The sequence below is a fragment of the Mycteria americana genome, chromosome Z (assembly GCF_035582795.1).
Source record: "Mycteria americana isolate JAX WOST 10 ecotype Jacksonville Zoo and Gardens chromosome Z, USCA_MyAme_1.0, whole genome shotgun sequence".
NCBI classification, from domain to species: Eukaryota; Metazoa; Chordata; class Aves; order Ciconiiformes; family Ciconiidae; genus Mycteria; species Mycteria americana.
In genome coordinates this window covers 72,326,717-72,348,605 of record NC_134396.1, presented here as the reverse complement: position 1 = coordinate 72,348,605, position 21,889 = coordinate 72,326,717, and the positions used below count along the sequence as shown (strand labels likewise).

General features: G+C 36.7%; 1 protein-coding gene across 3 annotated transcripts in view; it reads left to right on the top strand.

Annotated features, from left to right (window-relative positions):
• The window catches only part of SSBP2 (single stranded DNA binding protein 2), a 185,339-nt gene that overhangs the window by 146,309 nt on the left and 17,141 nt on the right, over positions 1–21,889 (top strand). For all 3 annotated transcript variants that reach the window (XM_075526379.1, XM_075526380.1, XM_075526378.1), the window contains 6 exons: positions 1,487–1,546; positions 4,957–5,023; positions 5,214–5,284; positions 9,138–9,205; positions 15,489–15,537; positions 17,503–17,538. In XM_075526379.1, coding sequence (XP_075382494.1) covers positions 1,487–1,546; positions 4,957–5,023; positions 5,214–5,284; positions 9,138–9,205; positions 15,489–15,537; positions 17,503–17,538 — 351 coding nt within the window. The remainder of the gene's footprint in view (positions 1–1,486; positions 1,547–4,956; positions 5,024–5,213; positions 5,285–9,137; positions 9,206–15,488; positions 15,538–17,502; positions 17,539–21,889) is intronic.

The window sequence follows — 21,889 nt, the reverse complement described above, 5'->3', positions numbered from 1 at the left end:
CCCTCTGTATTTTAAATGGCTTCCTAATACCTATTTTGAATGCATGTTTATGTAGGTTACATTATTTCAGCTTTCATGTGATTCTGAGATGTGAAAGGTTCCATTAAATTTTTTTATGCAAGATCATAGGAAAAATTCCATTACTAATTATTGGTAAAATAATTATAATTCTTTTGCTAATTATTGCTATTATTAATACATGCATTACTAGCATTGATGATCACTGGCATTTTAGTTCGTAATGCAGTGCTGCTGACAGAGCTGAAATATGCCGTTCATTTGTAAAACAGTGATGTTGATCATAGCATTTCAGTGACCTGCCAGTGGTCCTTAGCTACAGCTGACTAGATGATGCCTGTGTAAATATATTTGTTTCTTTTTAAAGAGACCCCAAAGAGTGGGTTTAAATTGCCCCTGGGAAGTCCCAGCAAACTCCTTTCCTTTATCTCTCCCTTGTCTCCAGTGGCAGTGCCATGAACAGAAGGGAGCTCCTCTTTCACGATGTAAAGAATCAAGTCTTTTTTGTCCCTGTGTTCGTAGTCAAAGCATACTTTTAGCTCTTCATTTTCTTTTGGAGTTATAGGTACGCTTGCTTGCCAAAAAGATCCTCTTCATCATCTGTTTAGTCAGATATTTGTGCCTTCTTGCTGTAGATCCCACACTTGCCACTAATCTCCTGGCTTTTTAGATTTCTAGATTATTGTCACACTTTGGGATGGAATAAGTAGAGATGTTAAATGTATTTGCTGGTACTACCATTTGTTTATCATAAGGGACTGACCTTGTTTGCGGGCTATGAAATAGTATAGTAGTAGCCAAGAGCCGCTAGAACCTCACAAAGTGCAGGAAGGTATGACAGATTTGGGTATAAATTTGGTTTTGAGAGAGGAGTTTTACTGTGTGAGCATGGAGTTAAATACAGAGGAATGGGAGGAGTGCAACATTAAATTAACATGGTTAATGGAACCACCAAAGTTCTAAATATGTATGACATAAACTTGAAATCTGTGCCCTCACAGGTTAAATCTGGTATTGCATTTTACTGTATTATTATGGAAAAATGAATGGAAAGTATTTGTGAATTATTATGCAGTTACTTACCTCTTGACTCTCCCAAAAACATTTTTGTTTCCTACTCCGGGGTTCCTACCTTTCCACCTTCTCCAGTGGAAAGTATGGATGTGTGATTATATGATCTGAATGTTTTATTATTCTTCACTGTTAATGCATTAAATTGTTTATATTCTGCATTCACAATTGCTGTATCAAAGTTTTAAATAATACATCTTGATAGATGCATTCACTAAGAATCTCTAAATTTATTTAGTTCTGCTAAACATTATGGAATAATATACTGAATTCTCTGTGGAAATATTTAAGCTGGATGCTTGAGGTGTGAGCATGGCACAAGCCATACGCCCAATGACTCAATGAGGTATTTACAAGCTAAGTTGAATTATATAGCAGTATTTCTTTTTTTTCATAGCCTTTCATGTCCCCTCGATACCCTGGAGGTCCAAGGCCACCTTTAAGAATACCCAATCAGGTAAGATTTTATCACTGATGCACCATTGTGGTCCAGGGTGATTGATGGTGCAGTGGTGGTAACAGGGAATGTTGTCTTGTTGGCTACCAATGGCTCATTGGCTACAAAACTCACTCAGTCCCTCTCCACCCCATTTTGTCTGACCATTAAATAGTTATTTTGATAAGGTGTGGAAATGCCACTCCCAGCTCACTTTCCTATGCTTAATTAGCATCTACACCTCAAAATTTGTTGTGTCTTGAGCCTGTTTGCAGAGGGAGGATATAGTTGCTTTGTATGGTCCTGCATTAACCTCAGCTAGCCAACACTGCCTGCTCTGAGATGAAGGCAGAATGTCCCCATAACTGTTACACTCTCTAAAGTTTCCTAAGCACATGAAGCAGTTAGCTCTGAGAAATTTTTTACTTAATTCTATGTAAAATGCATTACTCCCTCCTATTCTTTGTTGGATATATGAAGCATATTTATTTCATAGTAAATATGGAGATTATTGGTGAGAAACAGATAACATAAAGTGCTCTATGGCTCTTATAGACACTCTGAGGACTTCATAAAAGCATCGAATTCCCAGTTTTCTCTCATCTCCATCAAAGGATATGCATGCCAGTGTAACAAGAATGAGTAATGAGCTGCTGTTCGTCAGCAGAGACCTTTATTGGCTCATCTGTGGAAAGATGGTTCTGGAAGCAGATAGCATTTGTATTTTTAAGTTCTCCATAGTGCAGATAGAGGAGGAGGAGAAGGTGATTGTCAGCAGATGAAAAGTTAAAGGTAAGCAGACAGAAAAATATCAGTGGAGCTCTGAAAGAAAAACTGGGTCAGTTACAATATTGGGAAAGGTTGATAGGATCAATGGAACAGGTGTTTTGGTCCAACTGAGACTCCAGGACTGCCTTTCATGTTGTCACAGCTTGATGAGGAGACTTTTATGCCCCAGCCTCAGTTCTGGCTGCTTTTTATATCTGTATAACACAGTGTCAACAAACTTGTCTTTCGCACTGGCACAATATTGCCAGAAAGTATGAAGTTTAAATTTTAGTGAGCTGGATATATCAGGTGGCAAGACTTCTTCAGATATTCCTCTACATCAAACATGGTGATGTTTGGGAGCAGGTTAAGTTACTTGTACAATAGCTACTTTCTTACAAGGGAAGTGGGTGACTTAACCTTGCTGAAGTGATCATCAAGGGACAACATAAGAGTGCAATGTTATTAGCACTTTAGTTAAATATTTGCTGCAGACATACTGTAACTCAGTACAAAATATCTTCCTGATTTTTGCACCTTTCAGTAGTATCTTAGCCAAAGATACAACAGTGTTTGGGTTTCACATATTCCTTTGTTTATCTTTCTGTGTTTCTGAACACTGTAAATATTGGCAGGTAGAAACTGGATGTGGTGAGTGCTGTGAAAGCGCTGCCAACCTGCAGTTTCAGTTTCGGAAGCATTTTTGTCTACACATTGTGATATTTTCAGTTCAAAGCTGTAACATAATCACATAATCTCAGTGAATTACAGCTCTTGCAATTCATTTACATTATGCCGCATTCATGAATTACTGCTTTTAACAACACTGCCATTATTTAAGTTACAGTATAGCTGGGCAGTGTGTAGAAGTAATAAACTATTGTAGTGCAGCTTTAAGGCTGAAATTTTGATTAGGTGGAAGTCAGTAAAAATCAGAGTAAAAATTCCCACTGTAACTATAACTCTGTTCCTTAATGCCTTGCAGTGGGGACTGTGTTTCTTAGGCAAGGAAATGTAGCACAGGGCATGCATGCACAGCACAGTCCAGTGCTGGGTAAGGGTTGTCTGAGCTGTATCTAGGCTTTGTAGCAAGGAACGTTAGTACCTACCAAGTGCCTCACAAATGCCCTAAGTTGCCTCCAGTACTCGATCACATCCCACGACATCAAGCCCTACAAGGGTATTTGCTGTTGGCAATGCATTGTGCTGTGCAGGTACACTTGTTTTTCTTGAAAAGTGGTATGACATGTTAGAAAGGAACCACAGTCCCTCATGTAATGATCCACCGTGTAATGACTGTGTGAGTTAAGTCTTTGGTCACGTGTGCTCACAGCAGCAAATGCCTCTGTGTCCTTGCGTGTCACCTGCCATCTCTGGCAGAAGTGACTAGTTCCTGCTTTGCTAGTACTTGACACTTTTCCATGCACTTCATGTATTGTTCTTAGGTATCCTCCAGACTTCAAGCCACTGCAGTACATGTAAAACTCTGATTTATGTCGTCTCAGGTTATTTGTTTATTCCAGTAATCTTGCAGTCCAGTACCTTTTGACTGTATTTCCTTTGAGGTAATAATGTGCACCCTAATTTTGAATTTCCCAGCTTTTGTGGAAACAAACTGTATAACATTTGCAGATAGGTTCGCCTTTGTATATATACATCCAAGTCTACTACAGTATTTCCAGGTCAAGAGTAACTTATCCGTTCCCACAGTAAGCAATACCTGTATTGCCTGGGTACATTACTTTCATAATAACAGATTTACTCATTCTGGATACATTTTTACTGAAAATGTGGTGTTGTTTTGAAACACTAAATAGCACCTAGTGGATCAGCTACAAAGATCCATGCATAAAAACATTTTTTTTAGTTGACTAAACTATAGGTAAGAGACTGTAGAAATAAGCCCTAAACGTAATTCAGTTACTGTAAACCCAGAGGGCAGATAAAAATGTGAGGACATAAAAGCAATGCGTTTGATTTGGACCAGAGTTGAAAACAATACAATGTACCTTCATGCTTGAAGGCAAGATTTAGGAGCAAGTTTTGTGACTGTTGTTATCTCCCGTAGATGAATAATAAGCTTATCTTGGCATTGATGCCCTTGAAGAGTAAGGCAGAGTGGAAGATAAAATGTCCCCCACATCAGAGCCCTCATTAACCATACCTTGTGAATGCTGCGCGGTTAGCTCAGTTACGGCTCACTCTCAGAGAATATCAGTGTCTGTGTCCTGACCTCTGAAAGGAAATATTAAAATAATGGTTAAAAGGGAAAACTGTAGCAATATAAGCTTTGGATAAATTGCCACATACCCAAGAAAGAGGCAGTGTTTGGAGGTTAAATAATAGGTAAGCTAAAGTGAAGGAAGTATTGGGGTGGGGAAGCAAATTAGGCAATTATATTTTGGAGATTATTTATACATAATTCTGCAAAAGTCCAAGAGTTTGTCCATGCAAATCCATAGTCAGGGTCGTAGGACATTCAGGATTTTAGTTTAGTTAGGCACTTAGGACATTTAGTTCATGCATTTAGGAAGGTTAACTCTTCACATTACTCCTGACTCAGAAGAAACATCTGGGAATTAAAAGCAAAATATTTGCATTATGTCTTTAACGTAAATTTCAAAGCATTATATGCTTTTAATATATGGTTTCTATGCCTGCAGGCACTCGGAGGTGTCCCAGGAAGTCAGCCATTATTGCCTAGTGGGATGGACCCAACACGGCAGCAAGGTGAATGAAATAATTATTTGGACCATTCAACAGTACTATCTTCTCAAACTTGTGTCTTTCTTTCTGTGTTTCAAAGCTTACTGCAGCTTTTTAAGCTTTTTGTTAATTAAAAAGGGATGATCTGTTAAAGTTGTTTTAGAAAGTGCTTGTGTATTGCATAGTTTTTAAAGTTACGTAATTTTATTTGCAGGGCATCCAAACATGGGTGGGCCAATGCAGAGAATGACTCCTCCAAGAGGAATGGTTCCGTTAGGACCACAGGTACCTTCCACAGATAGATAGCCATTTTTATTGATAGGCCTATACTTACACTATATTACTCTGGCTTTCCATAGCTTGAAGATGGCCAGGACTTGTTCTTCTAATCCCATTTTAAAATAAACTTTCTTTTTTACAAAAATTAATTCTGAGTTGCAGCTGTACAAAGTCTAAAATTAAAACATCAGTCATTTTCATTAAGATTTGAGATTAAATGAGGAATCCCTTAACTTGCTTATTTCGGAAAGGTTATATTTGTCCTATAGCTAATGTATGTTATAATCAAAGGCTGACATTTATAAAGGAGACCAAGGATCGAGTAGATGTTTCCTTATCCTCCCAACCTAATTGATTATGCTGATTAGGAGGAAAGGATTAATACTTCTAACTTAGGCAAACTCTTTGTACCAAAAATACCCCCCGAAATTCTGTAAAGTTTTCCTTTCGTCCACTATTGATCTAGATTTTTGGTGAGTGCTAGAGAGATTTTAATGTAAAATGAGAAGTTCATGCTGCCATTTCTCCCCCTTGTCAATCACAAGCATCTCTCTAGCTCTGTTTTCGAGGAGCGAAGCAACCTTGGATTGCAAGAATCAGCTTTCTCCATGGTGCTTACCTGGTCATAATTGTTGATAGGCTCTTCCTTCAAAAGTGTGAAAATATGAGTGGGTATTTGTCAGTGTTACGTTTCAGCAGTAAACTAAGCTAGAAAACAAATTAATTCTGATGCATACCTGAAATATGAATCCAAAAGGTCATTCTGTATTTTGTCAGTGCTCTCAGTGAGAGAAAATTTAGGTGGTGGTGTTTCATACTGGTGTTGCCAAGTATTTTGTTTTACAGCGTGCTTGTTGTGCCCACACTTTGCATTGTTACTTTCTGTTTCAGATAATCTCTCTAGTGACTTCTTTGTTCCTTGGAATAGCAACTGAATTTTAAATGATTAAATAGCTTTGCCTTTCAAATCTGTTCATAACTGTCTTTACAAATTTGGGTCTTCTTGGTAGAAACCAGTTGTGCAGTTCTACACAACATCTGCTGTGTGACCAACAAACCGTTATTAAATACATTTGTTATTTTTTCTGTAGCACTGAAGTATATTTACCACTTGCCTTTTGGAGGTAGAAAGAGAAGCTTTGCAATGCTGCCATATGAGATTGAGCTAATACTTTATGCAGCACCATTAGTCACACAGCAGGCAAATCTCATGCCAGTTTTTATAAGGATAATTTTTCCGTTTTTGCTGTCTCTTAAAATCCAGTGTTTTGTAAGGTTCTTCTTTCTTGTACTGAACATCCTCTTAAAATGGGGAAAAATGTAGCTAATCACAAAATTTAAGTTCACAAATCAATCTTGTCTATAAATGGAACATCATCTATCTTTGTATCTGGCATTTAGGATCTTCTCAGAATGGAGTTCTAAAACCAAATTTGATTAATCTTTCACCCCTACTTTTAAGTCCTCTTGCTAGAGTGCTGTAAAGTTGACTTAGGTGTGCCCATAGTGGGAGGCCCTGCTACCTTGCTGCACAGGCAGTCAACTTGCAAAACACTTAATGTGCTGATAAAGAAATGCTTATGTCCAGTATAGCAAATATAGCATCCATATGCTTGAAAGCTTACAGAAAATTGACCTCAGTTTTGTATTTTATGATTCTAGACTGTTTCAAACTAAATAACACGAAGCAAAAAGCAGTGGGTGGTTGTAAATGCTTGAATCTGTGAAAAGCGCCAAAGAATTAGGTTCAGGCTTTTTTTCAAGCCTGATCAATGGAGTACTACCTCCAATCTGTGACCGCTACTTCTCCCCATCCTTCGTATCTGCTGGTGAGCCTCCCACATGCTCCCTTATGCTTTCTAGTAAAAAAGAATTGGGTCATCTTAAATATTTAAGAAAGAAGTCTTCGCTAACCTGACAGTAGGGAGCACTTTTATGAACAACTCAACTACCAGATAAACAGTGGTGGTGGTGACCTTGAGTGAAAAACTGTAAGGAACAAATTGGGGCACTAACTTCTGCAGAGAGTATAGCTGCAGCTGAAGGAACGTGTATATTGGTAGCCTTAATGAAAGCGCTCTTATTTTAGGACGAAGGAGTACATTTGATTAGAATTAGCAGTAATTAGAGTTAGAAGTACATTTGATTAGGATTATTCCAGTCCTGCAGGATTCCATAGAGATCTTTAACCCCTGTCTACACAAATGATTCCTGAATTAAAATAAAGAGGGGAGATACCAGACAGACCAAATAGGGAGAATGGCTCAGCCTTCCACATCAAGATGTAAAAATGAAATAAAACAGATACGGAACTGCTGTTCTGTTACAGTCAGATTGTGTTCTCTTCCAGATCCAGTAGTGCCAACTGGGGATGTTACTGTGCCCAGCTGCTTTGACTACCCACCAGTTACTGCCCTATAGTTCTGACAGAGGAGTTGCTCAGGCAAAATCATCTAGGATAAGCTAGGTTAAACAGAAGGTTTGAGTTAATCTGGCTAACTTTTGCCTGAGCATGCACACCAATTGGTCTACCAGCTGCACACAAAAAGGCAGGAATGAGTAGTGATTGATGACCAGCAGCTGTGGATGATACTATCTTCAGATGGCACTGTTGGGTCTGGACGAGGACATCTGTTTGCGGCTTCTGGTTGTATTCTTGCAAACTAGCTATCGATGGGACACTTTCAGGATTGCTAACAATGAAGAAAATTTTAAATTTGGGGCTTTTGTTTGCAGCAACAGAACCTCCTCTCCTAGTTATAGATCAGTTCTAGGTAACTGATATGTCGTATTAGTCAATGTATAAACAGCACAAGACCCACACTTTGAATATCACTGTTGGATTTCTCCCATGTATTCATGATTTCATGTTTACATGGTTTTGTGAATCAGACCAGTATAGAGAACACCCATAAGCCTGAGTCATATAGTTTATGCAGTTTGTAGTATACTATACACGAAATGGAGTGTATTTGTTTTATTATTGGAAAATAGACTGCAACAATGATCTAAATTTTTTTAAAGTAAAACACTTCTTTGTGTCCCCCTGCTTCCAAAATGCACAGCTGTTGATCTTAGACAATTTACTATTATCCATTCTTTTGAAATACCAGAAAAATGTAGCAGGATTAACACAGATTAGGGAGTGCATTATGATTGTGAGGTCTGAATAAAAATAGGTATAATTTAGTTTTTCATGAAAATAGTACAGTTAAACTTGTGTCATAATATCAGAGCATAAACTCAGATTTTATAGGCATTGAGCAATTCATGTGTTGGCATCACTATGACATTCATTATCTTATTAAATACTTTTCATATTATTTCTATTGCCATAGACTTATTAGAATTGACTGATTAGAAGAGAAATGTAATGGTTATGCTGTCTGTTATAAAAGTGATATCATATGGTGTAATTTTATACAAGCATTTATTGATATCCTAACAAAATCTAGTTTAAAATAATTCTATTTAAATTCCATGATGTAGAAATCTTAGAATCTAAGTCCAGGTTTCTGATTTTGAATGAGCTCCCTTGGTATAAAAGTTGAATACATTATAAAACATGCCCCTTGCTGGCCGTTGACTTGACCTCTATATGTGTAAATAATTCCTCCTGAAACAATTGGCATTTTAAGTATTCTTAGTCTATTTCTATTGTTTGTAATTCTTTCTCCTTGGGGTTAACAATGTTATTTTTTTAAGTCAACAATGGAAACTCCTGAAAGAATGAATTACATTGGCCTATCCAGTCAGCAGTTATGTAGGGATATCATTAACCTGCTGTCCTTTCTTTCCCCCTCCTCTTTGGTTTTGTTTTTTTGTTTTGTGGTAGTCTGACCCTTGGTTATCATTGCAGAACTATGGAGGTGCAATGAGACCCCCACTGAATGCTTTAGGTGGCCCGGGGATGCCTGGAATGAACATGTAAGCACAATAATAAAATCTTATAATATTTAGAAAAATCATTATTTCATTGTAGAAATAACATTTGGGATACATAAGACAAGGAGAATATGCTTTGATAAGTAACATGCTTGGATGACTAATAACTGCAATTTAAAAAAGTGAACCCACAGCAGTTTCCTTCTTCTGCATGCATCTCTTACAGGCACCTTTGCTGTCCCTACAAGTCTGTACAAATACTTAGTTTCTTTCACAGGTCAAAGTTCAAATATTGGGAATATTTTGTCAGTATAGTCACTGATATATCCTTGTATGCATTTTTTTAAAAAATGACATTATTTACATTTATGTTTTTACTTTGCTGTTGAAGTATTTTGTAAAGAATGGTACAAGTATGGGTCTTTTCTGCAAAATAAAGAAGTACTTAATTTTAGCAAAATAAAACCATTGTCTAAAACTATTTATAAAAAAAGACATATTTGAAAGAAGAAGTGTGGATGATTCTCTCTCTCTTGCTGTTTTTCTTTCCATAACTACATTTATTTCCACTCTAAACATATAGAAGAGTATTACAGATATGAGTGTAAGGTTTTCAGTGTTCTATGTACCTCTGGGACTGGATCATCATTTGGTAAAAATTGATATAGGCTGAGTTCAGTTAAGCTGTACTGATTTATTCCAGGCATGGATTTAGTCATGGGAATGTGTTATGCCTTTGATACCTGTAGACAACCCCCGTTTCTAAGTGTGTAGAAAAATTTCAGATGTGAAATTACTGTATCTAGAGTAGACTAGGTTTAAGATGAGGATTTTAGCATAGCAAGTGGCCCAACATGAGCAATCTTCTGCACTTTAGATAACTCTTTTGCTTGCTTGGAGCTGCTTACGTGATTAGCAAGCCTGGAAAACAAAAATAAGGTGGTCCTTGTATCATTTAGATTTATCTCTTAAGAGATTCACAGATTTTAAGGAGCTGCTATAGTTACCTTTAGTATACCACAGACCAGAGATGATCAAGTCATTCTTGTATCATGGCCCTACCTCTACTGAAGTTAGTACATTTTTTCATAACCAGCATTTTGCAGGGCCTGGGGTGGTCATGAAAGGCAGCATGGTGGTCTGGCTATCAAGACACTAGAATGATTTTACAACCTAAAGCAGAGAACATGTTCTTTTCTTACTCCTTTTACACCTTTGTCTTTCAAGAATGACTTTTCAGCAGATTCATACAGAAAACACAGTGAAGATTTATATATGCTTGTTATCATATCATCGATACCCATTTTTACTCTTATTTTTATGGGAAACATAAATAAGATATGATAATTTTCATTTCAAGTAAAGACTTACCAATCTGAAAGAGTAGAAGAGGTATTGAGATAGATAATACCATTAAAAAATATTTAATCCACCAAATCCACCACCAAGGTATGATTTCCAGACATAACTTGAATTCTTGAAGCAAATAAAATAATAACCAAAGTTGGTTGTTACTCTATCATAGACATCATATATTGGCCTCAAGACAATTCTAGGAACCTTCCCAAGGGTAGGCATTTCTTCTTTTAAATAAAATTGATGTAGAAAAAATATTTAGATATTTGAAATTCAGTGTGAGTACAATATAAACACTGCAGAGATTGTCCTCAGGAGGAGATTGAATTATAAGAAAAGAAAATTAACTTTCTAAAATAAAATGTTGTAGAAGTAAAATTGAGGGTAGATAATATATTTTGAGGCTACTTATCCACATAAATGAGAGTTTACATAGGAAAAATAAGAAAACAGGTTCCTGGATGACAAAAATTCCTGGCCTGCCGGAAAGAGAGAAGATGGGTTGAAATACTAACACTTCCATATTGCAGCATTTAATAAACACGTTTCATCTTGTGTTGAGCCAGCAAACATACATAGACCATGTTCTTTTAATTCAGTGATATGGGAAGTACATTTTCCTTTGAACTTGTATGTCCTCTTGAAGGGGACACCATGCACTGGAGTCCTTTACTTGGGAAATTCATGAACTTTGATACAGTATATGGTCTTCTGAGAAGAACAAGACGTGAAGCAATAATTATGAAGTAGGTACCCATAGCTGTCCCCATGTCTTACCAGGCATATACTGCACTCCTTTACATTTCTTACAAACTCATTTTTACTCCAGCTCAGCTGAAAATGGAAACAGAATACTCTTTCTTGGTTTTGAACAAGACTTCATACTGGCCCTTTCCTTATTACAATGCACTCTAAAGCCATAGGAGGGCCCAAAGTGCTGGTACTGGAACATTATGCCATAGCATATCCTGACCTGTGTTACATGCTGAATCACAGACCATTGTAAGGAGATCCATTATTGCATGCCTGACTACATGAATAATTTTTTTACCGTCAAACAGAGGGGTTTTTTTTCTCTGTCAAAAGGAATGACATATACTGATCAAAAGGAAAACAAAGGGGTTACTATGATCTAGGTTTCTTTTAATTGTATTTCCAGGACATAAGAGTTTTTTCTTACTGTAAAGTTACTGCTGTCAAAGTTGTCCTTACACCGAAATCTTAGTGCAGACTCTTTGTCTTCATTGTCTGGTCAATTCCAGCATTCAGGATCAGTCAGAGTGCATCCAAGGATAACTTGTGGGCAATGGCAATAGATGGACCCAACTGTGTTAAATGCGTTCTTTTTATTATCCCTTACAATTTGTCTAAAGCACAGTGCTAAGAAATAACAGTGTAAGTCATTTAGTGCACTTACATTTCTAGGAAACATGATAACTCTACGAAAGGCTATTGCCTTATAGTAACGTACATTTGTCTTTACATAGCGGTATCTTTTTCTTACATGAAAATTTTTCAGTGTTCTATTCAATGTTTTTGGATTTTTGGCAATGTTAAAATATAAAAATATGTACTCTACAAAAACAGTTGCCGTTTAAAATCCAGCTTTCGCTCCTCGGAAAGCGCTAAAGGAAGCTGTTTTGGTTAAGAGCAGAATATCTGCCAAATATAATTTTACATTTTTCTGGATGAAAAAGTGTTCTTTATTGTCAAAAATGGCAACAACCAGCTTGAGAGCTCGTAGACAGTATTTCAGTCCAGGAGCATATACTCCACAAATGTAGTACTGCTAAATAATTGCTTGCTCTGTCATAACTAATGCCTATCAGATTACTGTTTGAAACAGCTGATACGTAGCCTATGTTATTCTACACAATAACTATTTTACCTATAACATTTTCACTTGAAACTTGGTGTAGCCATTTTTAGTAAGATTTATTTCTTTGTGGAAAAATGCCCTCTTTGGAACAAAATAGCAAATTTCAGGGAGCAGTATTACATCTTGCTGGCACTTCTTAATGGCCCGTGTGACCTGCAGTGCTGTCGCAAGCTCTAAGAATATCTCAGGCCTGCCTGAAAAGAAAAAAAACGTGATTTTGTTTTTTAACTTCAATTCACAAACTTGTGTCTAGATGTTTAATTTCCTGATTGAATTTATTTGCCCATTGGGAAACTGAAATTTTAGACTTTATTTTTTCAAGTACTAGGATCAACGCTCTAGGACTAACGTTAAGGATAAAATGCAGCTGTAATTAGTCATAGTGATAGATACTTCATGAATTACTCTATTTTGGAATTGGTACATTCATCATAATATTTTATGACTCTGTTGATGCTTCCAAAATAAACATTTAATGAAGGGCAAAAAACCTCTTGCATTGCATTGAAAAAAATTGCAGGTAGCATTTTTTTTATGTGTGTTTTATAAGCTAACAGCATTTGGCTCCACAAAAACCATATGGCTTTCCAGCAGAATTTGCTATAGTGTTTTCTAAGTCTATACTTAGAGCTGTCCATGGCTTCCAGTAAATCTGCAAATTCCAACAGCTTTTTAGATGAAAAGAGAGTTTCCCTCGTGAGGCCTATCTAAATTTCCATGTTGCTGTGGCTTAACCCAATCATGTGTCTGAGTCGGCTTTTTAATATCTCTGTAGTTAGAGTAATCTGCAGTGTCGTCACAGCTATTTTCTATTTGGTGCTTTTCGCTAGATATATTTGTGTTACTTTATGTCACACAAACAAATGCAGGGTTTTGGGGTGAAAACAGCCTTCCAATGTTGTTACAAATATTCCTGATTTCTCTGAAAAAGAGGATCCAATAAACCAAATATGGTACATAGAAAAAAGAACAACTTTTGGGGAAAAAAAAGAAGAAAAAAAGAACACCTAATATTTCACCTTGTAATTGTTAGCAAAGGAGAAATTGCTGAATATTTGACCTGAGGAGCATGAGTACTCTGAGTCCCTTTCTTTGCTTGGCCTCCCCTCCTCCCAGTGAAGAAGGCAGAAAAGACCATCACCTACATTCCTGTTTTCCAACCTTCCAAAAATAATGTCAGCGGAAATAAATCAATTTTCACGTGATTTATTTCAGTTGATTGTTTGAACTATTTCTTTATAGTTTCATCAACAATGTAATAAAAAAATAAGATTCAATATTAAATCCCTTGGGCAACATATCTAGTTAATGGTTTTTAGTTTTGCAAGACTTTAAAATAGGTAGAAAACTTCCTGAACTCATTAATAAAGCCTGCTTTCTTCTCTATATTTAAATCACTCTCCCATGTCTGGTAAGCTGTGGTGGCTAATGTTGCTTTTCTAAAGCTAATGAGGCCAAAATACCATTTTAAATGCAAAAGTTTTGTCATCTGCTCTGCCTGTCAGTTGTCAGGACCTTCAAAAAGTGATTTTGTCTTATTTATAAATAACTAGGAGTTCTTAATGTTCCCAGGAATAATTATGGTTATTGAGATGTTATGACTATAAACATGGAGATTTTACCTCCCACATGGCTTAGTTCCCTCAGGACTGTTAAAAGACGAAGCCTAACCACGAAACTATTTTTCTGAGCTCAGCTAAGAGTGAGAAACTTAAAATAAAAGCAAGAATTGTGAGAAAAATGTGCTCTATCTGGATGGTTTTTCCTTTTTTCTTTCCCCATTCCCTTCTGCATTTAGTACCCCTCTGATGTCTCATTGGAGTTGGCTTTATCAAACAGGTCTTCTGCCTGTGAAACACTCTTGTTCCTCCTGCTGGGGAGCTGCCACTTAATCATGCGTACACCATTTGGGCCAAGTGTAACAAGCATGTCTGAAAAGTTTGAAATTTCTGTTTTGCCTGCTGTATGATAAATTTCATGTTTCTGTGACTGCTGTGGAGATAATGTAGCCTTAGTCAAGTAGCAAACTGTTTTTAGATACATCTCTAAACATATGTTTAAAGTGTATGTGTAAAATGGCATACTTTCAATTTTTAATACATGACATTTATTATTGTTATTGTTATTGCTATTATTATCAGATACAGGTTATAGCAACATATTTTCTGTGGCTTGTTCTTTTAAAACATAGGTGTTCCCAAAACATTTATAAGGTACTAGCATCACTTTCACTAATGAAACCTTACTATACTTGCAGTATTCTAGATCCATACTCAATAAATGCATGCATCCTCAATTCTTCAGGAAGGTACTTAATTATGTAAGCAACAGTACTGTTTCTATGACTGAAATTACACTTACATTTTAGTACCTTTCTGCCTTTGTCTGTACTGTAAGTAGACTTTCGTGGAATGTGTGATATTTCCTTCAAATATTTTTTAAAACTTTAACAGAGTGGAGGCAAAAGCACTCCTCATGAGAACTTAAAAGAATTTGGGAACTTGTTTTTTACTCCTTGCAAAACTTCTGTGCCACATTAAAATGTTGCATCTATGTAACACAGAGTCAAATTCTCTGTGAACAGAAGGAAAGCACTTCAAGAGACACAAATTTGCAATGTCTTTCAAATTGTTTCATTGAGAATATAAAAGGAGAATGTCTGGCACTTCCTAAATTTGCAAGTGTTTGGGACCGATGCAAAACTGTGCCATCTCCACTGTAGCCTCTGGCAGTGTCGCTACTGGGGAAGGACTCCTTATGGTGCCTTTCTGGCAGGTCCTGTCCTGAAGAGTACAGAAGCACCAGAATGAATCAGGAACCGAAGTGTCTTAAATGCAAGTGGCAGGGTTGTAATAATAAATAAATTATCTTTAATTAACTCATAAACTGATTAAATTATAATGGTAGTGCAACAGTGAGAATTTTGCTACAGCATTATAACTTGGTGTAGTTATGGTTTATAAACGCACTTTAATTTGAAAAAAGCCATCTTCTTCCTTACTCTGGAAACAGATTATTTTGATTTGCTTCCTCAGAGCTGGTCAGAAGACGAGGATTGCTCTGTGTCTCATCTTTCATCTTCTGTTACAGGGGTCCTGGGGGTGGTAGACCTTGGCCAAACCCAACCAATGCCAATTCTGTAAGTAAATATTTAACATATGTTAGACATCATCTTATATTTAGGGAACTATTTCTCATCAATACACCAGGAAAAAAATTCCACTTCGTTCGACAAATAGAATACTGCATGCTTTATATTCTTCCCTGTAACCCTAATGCAGAGCAGGTACAGTGAGGAGCACATCTGAACAGAGAGCTCATGGACCTGTAAATACCCAGCTCTGTTCATAATCACACAACAGCTCTGCATCTTTACATCAGTTGCAGCACTTCCATAACACAAAGGTTATCCTGGTGTACATTTAAAATACATTTTAGCTTCCTTTAGCGCAAGTAAGATGAGTTAGGTCAACACTATCTGGCCAGCAAGCTCTACAGAAATCACAGCTTGTTAAGATACAGCTTAATGTGTGCTCACATATTTTACATAACAAAAACACATTTGCTGCCCTTAACTGGGAATATGGAATCATAGAGCAATTGCTTGCAACACATCAGCCATTTTTATGTCCTTCTTGTAAAAAGAAGTGCACTCTATTGAATTTCATTGCAACACTACAAAATGAGGTAGTCTAATAGCAGCTTGGAGGTCAGTGAGGCATCCCATGTGAACAACAGTGTCTGGTATTTCTTCAGAAAACACAAAGGTAAAGTTTTCATTTTCATTCAGTGATAATACATCATTAGTATAAAAATGTGTCCCTTTTTAGCGCTTGCAGTTGGATAATATAGGTCTGGCTTGACAGACTAGCCTGGTTCTTTCTGTTGTTCTCAATTTTCATTTTTTAATTCTACTAATGACAATTGGGGAAAAAAAAGAGCTAAAACTCTTCCTCAGTTTTCTTTTGCATGTATTCAACTAAAATGGATGTTAGGATGTTTTTCAACCAATAATTGAATTATTTTCATTCTGTGAAATTAATTGAGAAGTCCAGTAATAGATGTATTTGTAAAAATGAGTTGGCTGACGAGTTGTCTACAGTCATGTAAGATGGTTATGCTGCAAAATAATTTTGTATTTTGTCAGTACAGTTGCTTAATTCTTACCCCATCCTCCTATAATGGCGTTGGTCCATGCTCCTTCAGAGACAATAATTGCAAGGGCTATCATAAAGAAGAAAACCGGATTATTCACAGGCAACTGGATTTCTCCAGATATTCTCTGTAACAAATACCACAATTGAATTTGAAATAAAAATAGAACACTGTCCTTTTAAAAAAAAGAATAATGCAAAGAAATAAAATTGGTATCTTCTAGGGTGAAAGATATAAGAGAATTGCTTTTCCTTTTATGGTCAAGATTTTAATCAACATTAAGTATATATAAAAACATACAAATTCAGTGCATGCTTGGGATGACTCTGAAGTCCTATTGACTTAAATGCGAGTTTGTGCTGCTTAAGTTTATAAAGCATATTACCTTAATAATCTTATAGCTTAACCTTTTACTATAGACTGTAGATCTTTACAGACCTTATTGTGGCTCCCTCAATAAGAATAAGAAGGCTCTTGTAGTAGATGCAAGAACTGGATTGGTACTAGAGCTTGTAACTTGGTATCTCAAAAAAGTTATGCTGGCTGTTAAAAGTGCATGCCTTACTTACTATGAAACAATGGAGAGCAGATAGGAGACCTCAGCCTATAGACATTCAAATGTGTGAATTATGTTATTCATATTCATTTCATTAGAGTGACTGCTAGGGCACAGTAATCTTAAATGGAAATATTTTTATTTGACATATTGAGTATTAAATTTGGTTTGCGTCTATGTTGCTAGTTTTGGACTTGAACATACTTACAATGACAAGTTGTTGGAAAGAAGAGGTGTTTGTTTTGACAACAGTAGCATTTTTCCGTAATCCTTAACTGTGTCTGTGAAATAAATTAAACAGATAAGTGTTAACCTACAGCTGTACATAAATGTATATATGGACTCCATCTCACTGCAGAAGAAATTACTGGTTTGTTTCTGTTGATATTACAGATACCTTATTCTTCAGCATCTCCTGGGAACTATGTAGTAAGTACACTTGTGTGTGTTTGCTTATTAGAAGAGATGTTACATTTTATTTAGGCAAAAGAATAGCTGTCCAGATGTTAAGAAGAACCCTTGTGTATTGGTTGAGAACTCAACATCTGATCTGCACTTAGGTTTTTTTCTGCCATCTATGGTGTATATGTTGATGTTCATTACTAGAATCATTATCAGTCTGGTCAAAATTGCCCTGAGTGCTGTTTTATTTCAGCAAACATTTATATAACCAATACAATATATTGTCTTCAATAGTAAAGGACAAAAAAACCCCAGTTTTCTCGGTAGCACAATATTGTGTAAGAGTTTCTGAACTTCTTCAGAAAAAAAAAGCATTTGAAGAATTAGAACAAGCTTTTATCTCCCCAAAGATATACAAATGGGTCCTTATAGCTAATTTTTATTCTTATAATTACTTTCTGAAGACTTGAATATTCTTTTTTTCTCCATAGTCTGTTATGTCTTCATTTCACAGACATTGTCTTATTTTATTATGGATTAGTTGATATTGTTTTTTCTTAGCCTGTACTTCAGAATGAAATAGTTAAAACTTTGTAATATGCCCAACATTGAGCTGTCATTCAAAAGAACATGAAATGCTAACCCTCTCTCTGGAATTTAACAAATACACTTTACCTATCAACAAAACGGTTTTTGTTGGAGTATATACTGCTGATTTTTGTCTCTATCCCAAGAGATTAACTTTGTTTATCCTTTTAGGTTCTTTATTGTTGTTGTTACTGCTGTACTTGGATTATTTGTACTTCTGATGTACTTTTTTAAGGCATATTGTTTCATCTGTTTTTATCACATGCTTAGTACTGGTGTCACGGGGTACCGAGGGAGAATTTTATATATGTGTGTGTGTCTATATATGTATATATATGTTGGATTCCAAATTTCTGTTGGTTGGTCAGGTTTCAGTAGACCTCTCTTTTGATGTTTCATGTTTTATCACCTGAAGATTAGACAACTGCAGGGCATTGGCTTTAACCAGCATAAAACCTGAAGCTATTTCAGAATGTGAAAATAGCAGGTCCTTCACTATGAGGAAAATATACCGTTGTTTTTTCATCTGTTTGTGCTGCTTATAGGTTTCTCTTACTTTCAGTCTTTGTAAGAGAGGTGATCCTGCAGAGCTAAAGCTGAAGGATGAGTTCAAGGATGAGCTTGTTTTGTTTAGACAAAAGCAATTTCTTTTGTCATTTATTTAGACAATTAGCTGTGAAAAAGCTTATGATTCTCATAAGTGACTGTAACTGTAGCACTCATTTTGCCACATGTTTAGTGGAAACAGTCCAAATCTGCTGATCTCCAAACCAGTTCTTTTACTGCAGAACTTCATAAATTTCTCTCTGTTGGGAAGAGGCTTTGTTGGTTTTGCCCTAGACATTAGTGATCAGTTATTGTTGCAGATTTTGAAGATTTTTTAAAATATTTGACTTAATATTCTCATTTTTTAAAAGTATCGAGTTCTGAGAAACTAGAAAAGGAGATACTATATAAAATTACTGTAAAGAAGCAAACCTAAGTAAAATGCAGGTTGTAGTAGCAGACTCTGTTGTTGTACTCACATCAAGCCAAAGGTCAGCTTGGATAAATGACTTGGACAAAAAGAGGGCATCATCATATTTCAGTGTATAGAGGAGGAGTAAGAGTAAAGAGGAGATTTTACCTCTTTCAGTGACAATGATGAGACTGATGCTGGAATGTTGCATCTAATTGGCAACATTGAAGGGAAATTAAAAGATATGCAAAGGTGCAAGAATGAGACACATGGAAGACTGAAGTATTGGAGAAAATGCCTGAGCCCCTAATCAGATGTGCTCTGTGAACTTCAGCTGTGCTAGTGGGAAAGGTTGCTGCCTGATTCCTTGTCCCCCGTCTTCTGCTGAAGGTTACCACTCCTTCAGGTCTGCCACTGGAGTTTCTTGGATGAGTTCCTCTTTGTCCGAAATAACTGAAGTTGATTGAAGTATTTAAAGAACCAGGTCCTTGCTGAAGCACTTCAGGTGACCCAAAATAGTGGAGGGACACTCACAGAGGGAGCTCCAAGCAGAGCTGAAACTGCTGCTAGCAGAGGATAGTGGTGGACCAAGGTTTGAAATCTTCTGCCAACGTAAATACTTGCACAGTGCATGTCTTGTCTGATGCTGAGAGAGTAGTCTTGCTTCAGAAAGACTCACCACATTTTGGAAAAGGAATGCATGAACTCCAGCCATACAAACAGCTGAAGAAGCAAAAGTGGGAGGCAGTAGCTTCCAAGAGAGCGTTTGGGGACGAGGTGTGGGCTGGAGAACCCTTAAAGCAGCTTTTTAGCCAAAGGATTCATGATGTGGAACTACACGCTTTGAGACCTTAATCTGGTTAGTTTATCAGACAGGTTTTTGAGAATTAATTCCATTACATATTAATGTATTTTCAGGGAGAAAATAGTTGATGCTAACAGGCTTTCTAAGAGAAGAAAATACACAAATAATGCGAGTAAATGCAATTTTAAACTTAGATACAAATGCTAATAGTGGTGATAAGTAACTTTTCTAATAAATGACCAGTTAGTGGTTTCTATACCTCTTTATGTGATGCTCAAAAATATATATAAACCTAAAAAAATCAAGTTGGCAAGATGAGTGCATAAGTACATGGATAAAAAGTCATAGCCTGTGATGCCAGAGGGTCATATATGTGATCGAAAGGTCCCTTTAAATGTAGAGTCTGTAGCTCTGCAACAGTAATGGGGAAATTTCTTCTTGCTGAGGGCTAAATAGGCTTTTCAGACAGTTTTGGCAAGCCCAATCCTAACACACTCAATTGTAATTTGGGGGGAAAAAAAGCTATGTGGCTGCTGGCAGTATGAAATGAAGTTGTGATTATGCCTTGATTTTTATAAGCTGATCTGTGGGTTTCATGGTGGAGCAAGCCTTTGTTCTATCATGCTTTATAAAAGATACTCAGTGACCTTGCTTAGTTCACGAACAAGGGGAAACACAAGATAAAGAACTGGTAGGTGCTGTAACATATAAGGGCATAGAGGTATACATATGTTGACTGACTGCAGGGATGTGCTGCTGCTTATAGGTAAAAGATTTCTGTTTCATCTACAATTAACTGTGAGTTAATCACTGGCTGGCAGACAGAGGTGCTTTCCCCTGCAAGTATTGTACTTGTACAAACCTGGGGAGCAATGGTATCAATCAGAAAGCTGCTATGTAACTGAGCTTAATTGTCTGAAAATAGTGTTTGCTGGTATATTATTGCTAAACGTTTTGTAAGAAATGTTATTTTAAGTAGGTCATTGACAAACAGGTCTATTGTTTTAAATCCAAGACCTCTCTGCTTCCTTCCAAAATATCTCAGTGAATTATAACAAATCTCAGCAATGTCCTTGTAAGCAGACAGAAACAAACAAACCTTTATATTCAGTGTTACTGAAAAAATGTTCCTGTCTGGAACAGTATAACTGCTATTTTACAATATAACTGTCCTGGTTTCAGCTGGGATAGAGTTAATTTTCTTCCTAGTAGCTGGTGTAGTGATGTGTTTTGGATTTTAGTATGAGAATAATATTGATAACACGCTGATGTTTTGGCTGTCGCTAAGTGGTGTTTACCCTGGTCAAGGGCTTTTCAGCTCCCCATGCTCTGCCGGGTGCACAAGAAGCTGGGAGGGGGCACAGCCAGGACAGCTGGCCCCAACTGCCCAAAGGGCTATTCCATACCATATGGCGTCATGGGCAGTATAGAAACTGGGGGAGCTGGCAGGGGGGTAGCGGTGGCTGCTTGGGATGGGATGGGCATCAGTCAGTGGGTGGTGAGCGGTGGTGTATCACTGTTTTTTCCCCCCCTGGGTTTGTTCCTCTCTCACTCTCTTGTTTTCTTTCTCATTACAATTTGTTGTTGTTGTTGTTGTTGTTGTTGTGGTTGTTGTTGTTGTTGTTGTTATTATTTTGTTCCAATTATTAAACTGTTCTTATCTGAACCCACGAGTTTTCTTACCTTTGCTCTTCCGATTCTCTCCCCCGACACACCAGGGGGGAGGGTGAGCGAGCGGCTGTGTGGTGCTTAACTGCCAACTGGGGCTAAACCACGACAATAACAAAAGAGATTAAAATATAATAAGAGTCATATGGCAATGAAAATAATCATCTGTTGTTAGCAATCTGTGTATTTTTTATTATGGAAAGTCAATATTTATTGACTTCTATTGACACATTTTTAGCAAACTGGAAGTTGGCAGTTTTTCACGTTACTTAAAAATATTAGTGGATCTGCAAACATAGGAAGCAAGGAGTTATGGTTCTGTTCTTACTAAACAATTAGGATGTTTAGATAAAATTCTT